General features: G+C 38.7%; 2 protein-coding genes across 2 annotated transcripts in view; one reads left to right on the top strand and one right to left on the bottom strand.

Annotated features, from left to right (window-relative positions):
- Nucleotides 1–2,435, top strand: part of LOC308343046 (uncharacterized protein) — a 311,448-nt gene extending 309,013 nt beyond the window's left edge. Inside the window, exon 11 of the mRNA XM_080803887.1 lies at nt 2,057–2,435. The gene's annotated coding sequence lies outside the window, so the exon portion shown is untranslated. The remainder of the gene's footprint in view (nt 1–2,056) is intronic.
- The window catches only part of TMEM232 (transmembrane protein 232), a gene marked incomplete at both ends in the record, with an annotated part of 261,404 nt that overhangs the window by 2,019 nt on the left and 246,855 nt on the right, over nt 1–12,530 (bottom strand). Inside the window, one exon of the mRNA XM_080804319.1 lies at nt 66–159. Within this exon, the coding sequence (XP_080660445.1) occupies nt 66–159 (94 nt within the window). The remainder of the gene's footprint in view (nt 1–65; nt 160–12,530) is intronic.

Genomic DNA, 12,530 nt, shown 5'->3' with positions numbered 1-12,530 from the left:
TTTCTAATTCAAAGTGCCTTTAAAGAACAAAGCTTTTGTTGCTAATTTAAGGAATTCAGTCTTACATGATGGTCAATGATTCTTGCCAACTCTTCATCAGCCCTGGTGAAGAAATCCGGGTAAGAAAACAGGGGAAGTTCTGATACAAAAGGATGTTCCCTTCAAAAGAGCACAAGAAGAAATCCAGTATTAGGCATAGATACTCCTTCTCCAAGAAATGTATGGATTTGGAAGTCATTTCATACTAAGCATTTTGATTCTACCTTGTTAACATTAAGTACTTCAGTTATTCTGTTCTTTGTAGAAAAATATATATAGCTTTTTGTTTCTGTAAGCCATTTTGGGATACCTAAACTGACATTTTGAAGGGTAGGGAATACATACATATAGTATGAGAACTAGAAAATAATAAAAAAAAGTAATTTTCTTCTTGGAGGTATAAATACTACAGCTGTTCAATAACAGGAGATGTTAGGATATGAAGGGTTAAAGGAAGCCTGAAATAATTTGACTCAATGGGGAGATGAAAGTAACCATAGTCACACACAACTTTGTGACTGTGGAAGTTCTGGTGAAAGTCTAAGCCTAAGAATTTGATCTAAGATATCCTTTAAAAAAAAAAAAAGTTTGATTTCAGTACTTCCCCAAGGTCTTTTTAGTGCTAAAGGTGAAACTATGGCAGACAGTTTAGCAACAGTTCAATAGAAGTGTTGGCAGTGCAAATCTAGGCCCTAAAGTAGTGGAGATTTACTGCTAAACTGTCCACTTAATAGGTGTATTATGTTAGTTATTATGAAGAAATGATTGTGAGTCTAGAAATATGTAAAGCAACAAAATGATGGTAGAAAATGTGGTTTTAAAGGAAAGTAAGTAGGTGTAAAGGAAAAGCTCTTAGGCAAGGGGCTAAGAAGAGACATAGCTCACGAAAATTTCCCATATTCAAAAGTCTGATTACTTTTTAAGACTGCAGTGTTGGACACGTATCTTTTTGCAATTTGCTGCCTATACCATTTTTAGCAAACTTTATATTTTTTACATCCTATGCTTCCCACATATCACTAGGTTCTCTTGCATTATGCTTCTCAAATCTTACCATTTATCTTCATCTCTACCATCATTTCCCTACTCTAAGCCATCATCTTTCACCTGGACCAATACTTCCTTTTAGGAATCCCTAACATCCATTATGCCTCACCCTTTTAGTTCTTGTCTGTATATAGTAGCCAGAGGTTTTGTTGTTGTTGTTTTTCAAAATACAAATGGTATCGGGGCACCTGGGTGGCTCAGTGGGTTAAGCCTCTGCCTTCGGCTCAGGTCATGATCTCAGGGTCCTGGGATCGAAACCTGCATCGGGCTCTCTGCTCGGCAGGGAGCCTGCTTCCTCCTCTCTCTCTCTGTCTACTTGTGATCTTTCTCTGCCAAATAAATAAATAAATTCTTAAAAAAAAATACAAATGGTATTATGTCAATCCCCTACCTTGAACTGTTCACTAACTCTCAATTAACTTTAGAATTAAGGTCCCATTTGTTGTTAAAGAAGCCTGAAGTAGACTGTGCCATTGGTAAAGTGACTTTGCTTGTTTTCTCCAGACTCACTCCTCTCTCTTCTTGTCCTAGGTTTGTGCATCCCTAGCAATGGGCTTTTTTATAGTTGCTGCAGTGTACCTTGCTTCACCCTGCTATTGTTCATTTGCATGTGCTGTCATCCCTTCTTCAGTGCCCATATCCCCCAACTCTCTCTGCCACAGGTCTGGCTAATGCGTACTTATCCTTCCACTCTCGTTGAAGCCACTACCATAGTTCTCAATCTACCATGGGCCTTTCCTTCATCACACTTACCTCAGTTGTAATTTTATATTCATATGTGCATCTGTGGGAGTTTTGTTTTTCTCACTTAAGTATGAGTTACATGAATGTGGGAACTTTCATTTGTTTGGTTATCATTGGTCTCCCCAGTGCCCAGCACAGTGCTAATAAACACTCAATGAATGTTTGTATGTTTGCTGAATTATTGGATGAATAACTCTGAAATGATTTCATCCCCTTTACACTCCAGACAGTCAACAGGAGCCTACCAGACAGCACTTTCTTGTCAGTGGAACAGTGCCCAGGACAAGAGGATGGCAGTCTCAGGAGACAAGTCACAGAATGAAGCTAATAGCAGGAGTTCAAAAGGAAAACAAGTCAAGTGGTAGGTAGCAGGGAACATATATGGACCCCTCTCCCAACTCCTGAGATTCGAAAGCACCGTGGGACAGAAGAGCAATGGGCTTTCCACTGCATGTACAATAGGGACCTGTGCCATTATATTAAAATTATTATATTATATTGAAGGAAAATACAATCCTAGAATGCTGGGAAATTGGGGGACACTGGGAGCTGATTCTTGGGTTAACTATATTCATTTAATAAAATTTTGGGTACTTCTAACATTCAAAGAATTGTGCTAAATGCTACCAAAAAAAATAATAATAAGGGGTGCCTGGGCGGCTCAGTTGGTTAAGCGGCTGCCTTCAGCTCAGGTCATGATTACAGGGTTCTGGGATCAAGCCCTGCATCAGGTTCCCTGCTCAGTGTGAAGTCTGCTTCTCCCTCTTCTCCTCCTCCTGCCTGTGCGTTCTCTCTCTCTCTCAAAAAAAAAAAAAAAAAAAAAAAAAAAAAAAAAAAAAACTTAAGAAAAAAGATAAATAAGACAGAACTTTAAAATTATTTAAAGGTTAAAAATATTCACATGATTTGCCTCAATTCTTTCCTGAATTAATAAAAGTCGAAAGAAATGCATCACAATATAAATAATATTGGAAAACTTTTAAAAGGGAAGATTAAATGGATATGCTTGTGCATCTGGTTTTTGTTATCTCTGTTGAATGTACTAAAAAAGAAAAATGCATAGTTGTTAGAAGGCAACATGAAACAAACATTCAATCATATAAACTGAAAAATATAGTAAAATCATTAAGCATGTGGGCTCTGTAGTCCAATCTCAAAGCAAATTTTCTTTCTGCCACTTAGAACTATTTAATCCCTCTGTTCCTCAGTGTCTCCATTTTTTTTTTAAATTAAATTTTTTATTTATTTTCAGCATAACAGTATTCATTGTTTTTTCACCACACCCAGTGCTCCATGCAATCTGTGCCCTCCCTAATACCCACCACCTGGTTCCCCCACCCTCCCACCCCGCCCCTTCAAAACCCTCAGGTTGTTTTTCAGAGTCCATAGTCTCTCATGGTTCACCTCCCCTTCCAATTTCCCTCAACTCCCTTCTCCTCTCCATCTACCCTTGTCCTCCATATTATTTGTTATGCTCCACCAATAAGTGAAACCATATGATACTTGACTTTCTCTGTTTGACTTATTTCACTCAGCATAATCTCTTCCAGTCCTGTCCATGTTGCTACAAAAGTTGGGTATTCGTCCTTTCTGATGGGGGCATAATACTCCATAGTGTATAGGGACCACATCTTCCTTATCCAGTGTCTCCATTTTTAATATAAAAAATAATAGTACTTGCCTTGTTTTGATGAGGTTTAGAAAGGAAAATGCATAAAGCTTGTTTGGTGGAACAAATACTAAATAAGTTTCAGCTGTATCATTCTTATCATCAGCATTATTAAAAGAATGTAAAGGGGGAAGCCATGGCTTTTGGCTGGTACTTAATAAGGAGGGAAAATGAGAGAAAATTTAAAAAAGGAATAGAGTATAAACAATTAAGTCATTAATGAGATGTACAATTTTGATGTTTGGAATTAAATGGGAACCGGAAAGAAACCTGTCAGAAAGCTGTTATATAACAATCCTAGGTTTGCCATAACAAATTACCACAACTCATAGGCTTTAAAAAACCCATTCTCTCACAGTCCTTGAATCCAGAAGACCTAAATCAAGGTATTGGCAGGGTTGGTTTCTCTGGAGGCTCTGGGGAAAATATATTCCATGCATCCCTTAGCCTCTGATGGCTGTCAGAAATCCTTAGCATTCCTTGGATCATGCACACAACACACTCATATTTCTCTGTCTTCACATGGCCTTCTCCTTCTGTGTCTCTGTATGTCTTTTCTGTCTTCTCTTGTAAGAACACAAGAAGACACTGTCATTGGATTTAAGGCCCACATGAGAAAGAGAGCCTTAACTTTCCCCTAAGCTTGACCAAACCTTAGACAGGCTTCTTCCTGACCTGAGGCCCCTGGCCATCCCTTTAAAATGCAATCAATCAAGATAGATAGTGCCCCTATCTTCTAGTCTTTGTGGTAGAGTGGGAGCCTAAGTTAGAAAGTGACAGAGAGCAAGCATAGATGACCTCATCATATTGACTACCCTCTCCTCTAACATCCTCTGGTACTTTTCCACTACCTCACCTCAACACTTGAAAATCCTCCTGTCTTTTGTTTCATGGGAGTTGAATTCAATCTCTCTCCTCTATTCCAAGACTTGAATAAAATCTTCTTTAATTTCTGGTGTAATTTTTCTTTCATACCCGATTTCAAGATCATCTTTTTATTATTAAGTTTTTATTTAAATTCTAGTTAGTTAACATCGTTTCAGGAATAGAATTTAGTGATACATCACTAACATACAACACCTATTGCTTATCATAAGAAGTGCCCTCCTTAATACCCATCATCCATTTAGCCCAACCCCACCTCCCCTCCATCAACCCTAAAACAGTCTCTTATGATTTGCTTCCCTCTCTTTTTTCCCCCTACATTCTTCTGTTCTGTTTCTTAAATTCCACATATGAGTGAAATCATATGTTGTCTTTCTCTGATTGTCTTATTTCACTTAGCATAATACATTCCAGCTCCATACATGTCCTTCCAAATACTAAGAGTTGATTGTTTTTGATGGCTGAGTAATATTCCATTTTACATATATGCATACACACACAGAGAGAGACACAACACATCTTCTTTATACATTCATCAGTTGATGGACATTGGGCTCTTTCTATAATTTGGCTATTGTTGACAATGCTGCTATAAATATTGGGGTGCATGTGCCCCTTCAAATCAGTATTTTTGTATTCCTTCTGTAAATACCTAGTAGTAAAATTGCTAGGTTGTAGGGTAGTTTTATTTTTAACTTTTCGAGGAAACTCCATACTATTTTCCAGAGTGCCTGCATCAGTTTACAGTTCCAGCAACAGTATAAGAGGGTTCCCATTTCTCCATGTCCTCCCCAACATGTGTTGTTTCCTGTGTTGTTAATTTTAGCCGTTCTGACAGGTGTGAGGTAGTAACTCATTGTGGTTTTGATTTGTATTTCCCAGATGGCTAGGGATGTTGAGCACTTTTACATGTGTCTGTTAGCCATTTGTATGTCTTCTTTCAATAAATGTCTGTTCATGTCTTCTGCCCATTTATTGACTGGATTATTTGGTTTTTGGGTGTTGAGTTTGATAAGTTCTTTATAGATTCTGGATACCAACCCTTTATCAAATATGTCATTTGCAAATATCTTCTCCCATTCTTCAGGTTGCCTTTTAGTTTTCTTGATTATTTCCTTTGCTGTGCAGAAGCTTTTAATCTTGAAGTTCCAATAATTCATTTTTGCTTTTGTTTCCCTTGCCTTTAGAGTTGTGTCTTAGCAAGAAGTTGGTATGGCCAATGTCATAGAGGTTTCTGCCTGTCATCCCCTCTAGGACTTTGATAGTTTCCTGTCTTAAATTTAGGTCTTTCATGCACTTTGAATTTATTTTTGTGTATGGCATAAGAAAGTGGTCCGGTTTCAATCTTCTGCATGTGGCTGTCCAGTTTTCCCAACACCATTTGTAAAAAGACTGTCTTTTTTTTCCATTGTATATTCTTAACTTTGTCAAAGATTAATTGAGCATATAGTTGTGGGTTCATTTTTCATTTCTGGACTTTCTGTTTGGTTCCATTGATCTATGTGTCTATTTTTATACCAGTTCCATATTATCTTGATGACCACAGTTCTATAATATTGCTTGAAGTCCAGAATCATGATGCCTCGAGCTTTGCTTTTCTTTTTCAAGGTAGCTTTGGCTATTCAGAATCTTTTGTGATTCCATACAAATTTTTTTAAAGATTTTATTTATTGATTGATAGACAGAGATCACAAGTAGGCAGAGGCAGGCAGAGAGAGGGAGGGGGAAGCAGACTCCCCGCTGAGCAGAGCGCCCAATGTGGGGCTCGGTCCCAGGACCCCGAGATCATGACCTGAGCCGAAGGCAGAGGCTTAACCCACTGAGCCATCAATTCCATACAAATTTTAGGATCATTTTTTGTAGCTCCGAAAAATGCTGGTGGTATTTTGGTACGGATTGCATTGTATCTGTAGATTGCTTTGGGTAGTATAGATATTTTAATAATATTTGTTCTTCCAAGCCATTAGCATGGGATGTTTTTCCATTTCTTTGTATCATCCTCAAATTCTTTTATAAGTGTGCTATGGTTTTCAGAGTACAAATATTTTACCTCTTTGGTTAGGTTTATTCCTGGGTAGCCTGTGGTTTTTGGTGCAGTTGCAAATGGGATCAATTCTTTGATTTCTCTTTCTGCTGCTTCATTATTGATGAAAAGAAATGCAACAGATTTCTGTACATTGATTTTTTTATCCTACAACTTTGCCAAATTCACGTATCAGTTTTAGCAATTCTTAGAGGAGTCTTTCAGGTTTTTTACATACAGTATCATGTCATCTGCAAACAGTCAAAGTTTGACTTCTTCCTTACCATTTTGGATGACTTCTGTTTCTTTTTGTTGTCTGATTGCTTAGGCTAGGACTTCTAATACTATGGTAAATAATTGTGGTGAGAATGGACGGACATCCCTATCTTGTTCCTGACCATAGAAGAAAAATTCTGTTTTTCCCCATTGAGGATGATATGTCGCCTTTATGACATTGAGGTATGTTCCCTCTATTCCTACTTTGTTGAGAATTTTTATCAAGAATGTATTCTGTACTTGATCAAATGCTTTTTATTCATCTATTGAGAGGATTACGTGGCCTTATCCTTTCTTTTATTAACGTAGTGTATCACATTGATCTATTTGCAAATATTAAACTAGACTTGCAGCCAAGAATAAGTCCCACTTGACTGTGGTGAATAATTCTTTTAATGTACTGCAGGATTCAATTTGCTGGTATTTTGCCGAGAATTTTTGCATCCATTTTCATCAAGGATAATGGCCTGGAATTCTTTTTGGTGGGGTCTTTGGTTTTGGAATCAAGGTAGTGCTGGCCTCTTAGAATGAATTTGGAAGTTTTCCTTCCACTTATATTTTTATATATTTTTTTAATTTTTATTTAAACTCTAATTAGTTAACATTCAGTGTATTATTTTTTTCAGGAGTAGAGTTCAGTGATTCATCACTTACATACAATACCCAGTGTTCAATATGACAAGTGCCCTCCTTTCTATTTTTTCGATCCCATCGTTTCTATTTTTTGGATCAGTTTGAGAAAAATAGGAATGAACTCTTATTTTTTTTTTAATATTTTATTTATTTATTTGGCAGAGAGAGAACGAGAAAGCACCAGCAGACAGAGCAGCAGGCAGAGGGAGAAGCAGGCTCTCCACTGAGCAGGGAGCCCAATGCGGGGCTCAATCCCAGGACACTGGGATCATGATCTGAGCCAAAGGCAGCCACTTAACTGACTGAGCCACCCAGGTGCCCCTGAACTTTTCTTAAATGTTTGGTAGAATTCCCCTAGGAAGCCACTTGGCCCTGGACATTGTTTGTTAAGAGATTTTTGATTACTGATTTGCTGTCTTTGCTGGTTATAGGACTGTTCAAATTTTCTATTTCTTCCTATTTTAGTTTTGGTAGTTCATATGTTTCTAGGAATTCATCCATTTCTTCTAGATTGCCCCATTTGTTGCTATATGATTCTTCATAATACTCTCATAATTGCTTACTTATATTTCTGTGGTGTTGGTTGTGATCTTTCCTCTTTCATTTGTGATTTTATTTATTTGGGTCCTTTCTCTTTTATTTTTGATAAGTCTGGCTAAAGGGTTATCAGTTTTGTTAAGTCTTTCAAAGAACCAGCTCCTAGTTTTATTCATCTTTTCTACTGTTTTTGTTTGTTTCTATATCATTTATTTTTCTTTAATCCTCAATATTTCCCTTCTGCTGGCTTTAGACTTTATTTGCTTTCCCTTCTCTAGTGTCTGTAGGTGTAAGGTTAGGTTGTATATTTGAGACTTTTCTTGCTTGAGGTAATCCTGTATTATAATGTACTTCTCTCTTATGACTGCTTTTGCTGCATCCCAAAGGTTCTCGACCATTGTGTTTTCATTTTCATTTGTTTCTGTGTATTTTCTTCTTTAATTTCCTGGTTGACTCATTCATTCTTTAGTAGCATGGTCCTTAACCTCCATGTACTTTTGGTCTTTCCAAATTTTTCTTGTGGTTAACTTCAAGTTTCATGGTGTCGTGGTCTGAAAATATACTTGGTATGATCTCAGACTTTTTGTACTTGTTGAGGCCTGATTTGTGACCCAGTATGTGATCTGTTCTGGAGACTGTTCCATGTATACTCAAATGTGTATTCTGCTGCTTTAGGATGAAATGTTCTGAATATACCTGTTAAGTCCATCTGGTTCAATGTGTCATTCAGAGCCATGGTTTCCTTGTTGATCTTCTGCATAGATGATCTGTCCATTGTTGTAAGTGGGGTGTTAAAGTCCCTACTGTTATTGTATTATTATTGATGAGTTTGTTTGTTATTAATTGATTTCTATATTTGGGTACTTCTGAGTTGGGGCATACATATTTACAATTGTTACATCTTCTTGTTGGATAGACCCCCCCTTATTGTAATATAGTGCCTTTCTTCATCTCTAGTGACAGTCTTTTTTTTTTTTTCTTTTCAGCGTAACAGTATTCATTGTTTTTTCACCACACCCAGTGTTCCATGCAATCCGTGCCCTCCCTAATACCCACCACCTGGTTCCCCCAACCTCCCACCCCCCGCCCCTACAAAACCCTCAGGTTGTTTTTCAGAGTCCATAGTCTCTCATGGTTCACCTCCCCTTCCAATTTCCCTCAACTCCCTTCTCCTCTCCATCTACCCTTGTCCTCCATATTATTTGTTATGCTCCACAAATAAGTGAAACTATATGATATTTGACTCTCTCTGCTTGAGTTATTTCACTCAGCATAATCTCTTCCAGTCCTGTCCATGTTGCTACAAAAGTTGGGTATTCGTCCTTTCTGATGGAGGCATAATATTCCATAGTGTATATGGACCACATCTTCCTTATCCATTCGTCTGTTGAAGGGCATCTTGGTTCTTTCCACAGTTTGGCGACGGTGGCCATTGCTGCTATAAACATTGGGGTACAGATGGCCCTTCTTTTCACTACCTCTGTATCTTTGGGGTAAATACCCAGTAGTGCAATTGCAGGGTCCTAGGGAAGCTCTCTTTTTAACTTCTTGAGGAATCTCCACACTGTTCTCCAAAATGGCTGCACCAACTTGCATTCCCACCAACAGTGTAAGAGGGTTCCCCTTTCTCCACATCCACTCCAACACACGTTGTTTCCTGTCTTGCTAATTTTGGCCATTCTAACTGGTGTAAGGTGGTATCTCAATGTGGTTTTAATTTGAATCTCCCTGATGGCTAGTGATGATGAGCATTTTTTCATGTGTCTGATAGCCATTTGTATGTCTTCATTGGAGAAGTGTCTGTTCATATCTGTATCTGTTCATATCTGCCCATTTTTTACTTTTAATGCCATTCCGATCAAAATTCCACTGGCATTTTTCAAAGAGCTGGAGCAAATAATCCTAAAATTTGTATGAAATCAGAGGAGACCCCGAATCGCTAAGGAAATGTTGAAAAACAAAAATAAACCTGGTGGCATCACGTTACCTGATTTCAAGCTTTACTACAAAACTGTGATCACCAAGACAGCATGGTACTGGCATAAAAACAGACACATAGACCAGTGGAACAGAGTAGAGCACCCAGATATGGACCCTCAACTCTATGGTGAAATAATCTTCGACAAAACAGGAAAAAATATACAGTAGAAAAAAGACAGTCTCTTCAATAAATGGTGCTGGGAAAACTGGACAGCTATATGTAGAAGAATGAAACTCGACCATTCTCTTACATCGTACACAAAGATAAACTCGAAATGGATAAAAGACCTCAACGTGAGACAGGAATCCATCAGAATCCTGGAGGAGAACATAGGCAGTAACCTCTTTGATATCAGCCACAGGAACTTCTTTCAAGATATGTCTCCTAAGGGGCGCCTGGGTGGCTCAGTGGGTTAAAGCCTCTGCCTTTGGCTCAGGTCATGATCCCAGGGTCCTGGGATCGAGCCCCGCATCAGGCTCTCTGCTCAGCGGGGAGCCTGCTTCCTCCTTTCTCTCTGCCTGCCTCTCTGTGATCTCCATCTCTCAAATAAATAAAATCTTAAAAAAAAAAAAAAAAGATGTCTCCTAAGGCGAAGGAAACAAAGGCAAAGATGAACTTTTGGGACTTCATCAAGATCAAAAGCTTCTGCACAGCAAAGGAAACAGTCAACAAAACAAAGAGGCAACCCACAGAATGGGAGAAGATATTTGCAAATGACAGTACAGACAAAAGGTTGATATCCAGGATCTATAAAGAACTCCTCAAACTCAACACACACAAAACAGACAATCATATTAAAAAAATGGGCAGAAGATATAAACAGACACTTCTCTAGTGACAGTCTTTGATTTAAAATCTAATTGTCTGATAGAAGTATGGCTACTCCAGCTTTCTTTTGATGTTCATTACCATGACAAATAGTTCTCCACCCCCTCATTTTCAATTTACAGGTGTCTTTAGGTCAAAATGAGTCTCTTGTAGGCAGCAAACAGATGGGTCTTGTTTTTTCAATCCATTCTGATGCCCCTACATCTTTTGATTGGAGCATTTAGTCCATTTACGTTCAGAGTGATTATTGATGGATATGAATTAGTGCCATTGCATTACCTGTTAAGTCACTGTTCCTGGATATTTTCTTTGTTCCTTTCTAGTCTTTCTTGCTTTTAGTCTTTCTTTCCACTTGAAGAGTCCTCTTTACTATTCCTTGAAGGGCTGGTTTAGAAGCCACGAATTCCTTTAGTTTTTGTTTGTCTGGGAACCTCTTTATCTCTCCTTCTATTCTGAAGGACAGCCTTGCTGGATAAAGTCTTCTTGGCTGCATACTTTTCCCATTCAGCTGGTGGAATATATCTTGCCAGTATCTTCTGGCCTGTCCAGTTTCCATGTGGAGAGATATGCTGCTAACCTTGTTTGTCTTCCCTGTAGAATAGGGATTTCTTTTTCCTTGCTGCTTTCAGGATTCTTTCCTTATCTCTGTATTTTGGAAAATTTACTGTGACAATGTATCTTGGTGTTGGCTTGCTTTTGTTGATTTTGGTGTGAGTTCAATGGATTTGGATGCCCATTTTCTTCCCCAGATTAGGGTTTTTAGCTATAAATTGCTCAAATAAACTGCCCCTTTTCCATCTCTTCTTCTGGTACCCCCATGATATGTTTTTATGTCTTATGGAGTCACTGAGTTCCCTAAGTCTACGGTCATGATCCAATATTTTTCTTTCCCTCTTCTTTTCAGCTTCACTATTTTCCATAATTTTATCTTCTATATCACTTATTCATTCCTGTGCCTCTTCCATCCTTGTGATCATTACATCTAGTCAGTTTTTCATCTTGGTTATAGTGTTTTTTGTTTGTTTGTTTGTTTTTGTTTGTTTGTTTTTAATTTCAGGCTGACTAGTTTTGAGATCTTTTATCTCTGTGGTAAGAGACTCCTTGGTGTCTTCTTGGCCTCTCAAGCCCAGTTAGTATCTTTATGATTGCTGATTTAAATTTGGTCCAGGCATTTAACTTAAATCCGTTTTGATTAGATCCCTGCTGTGACCTCTTCTTTTTTCTTTTGGGATGAATACCTCCATCTTGGCATTTTGTCTGGGTCTCTGTCTTCTGTGGGTTAGGAAAGCCTCTTATGTTTCCTGCTCCTGAGAGAAATGGCTATAAAAACAAGAGGTCATATGCTGTGCAAGGCCTGGGGCTTCAGGAAGTGTTTCTGGTATATGCTGTTCACTCTGCCCTTGTGCTTTGGCTGCTCCTTCCTCTGCAGTTTCTCCTTCTCTACAGGGGTGAGTGTTTGGACCTTTTCCACTGTATGGTGAGTTTTAATTAGGTGTCTGCTTGTTAAAAGAGACTAGATCCTATTTTCCCCCTAGGGCTGAAGCTTTGCAGCAGTCTATGGTCAATAGACTTGTTTGTGTGCCGCTGGGGGCAGAGGAGGTGCTGTTGGTGTTCTGGGGGAGGGGCCCACTGCTTCTTTTACTTTAGGCACTCTTGCCCTAGTGAAAAAGTACCTGCAGGGTACAGGAGGCGGGGCTTGCTGTAAGTGGTTCAAGCCTCTACTCTGAGCACTGTGCCTCTCACTGAAGTCGCCTGTGCTGATGGGCAGGAGTAAAAATAGCTCTCTTGTCCACAGGGGAATTTGGGCCTGCTGCCATTTAGGAAGCCCTCACAGAAGAGTGAACAATCTTCCCTCATTTGTCCCAGGC

Source organism: Martes martes (genome assembly GCF_963455335.1).
Source record: "Martes martes genome assembly, chromosome: 5".
NCBI lineage: Eukaryota > Metazoa > Chordata > Mammalia > Carnivora > Mustelidae > Martes > Martes martes.
This window is presented reverse-complemented; position numbering and strand designations above follow the sequence as displayed.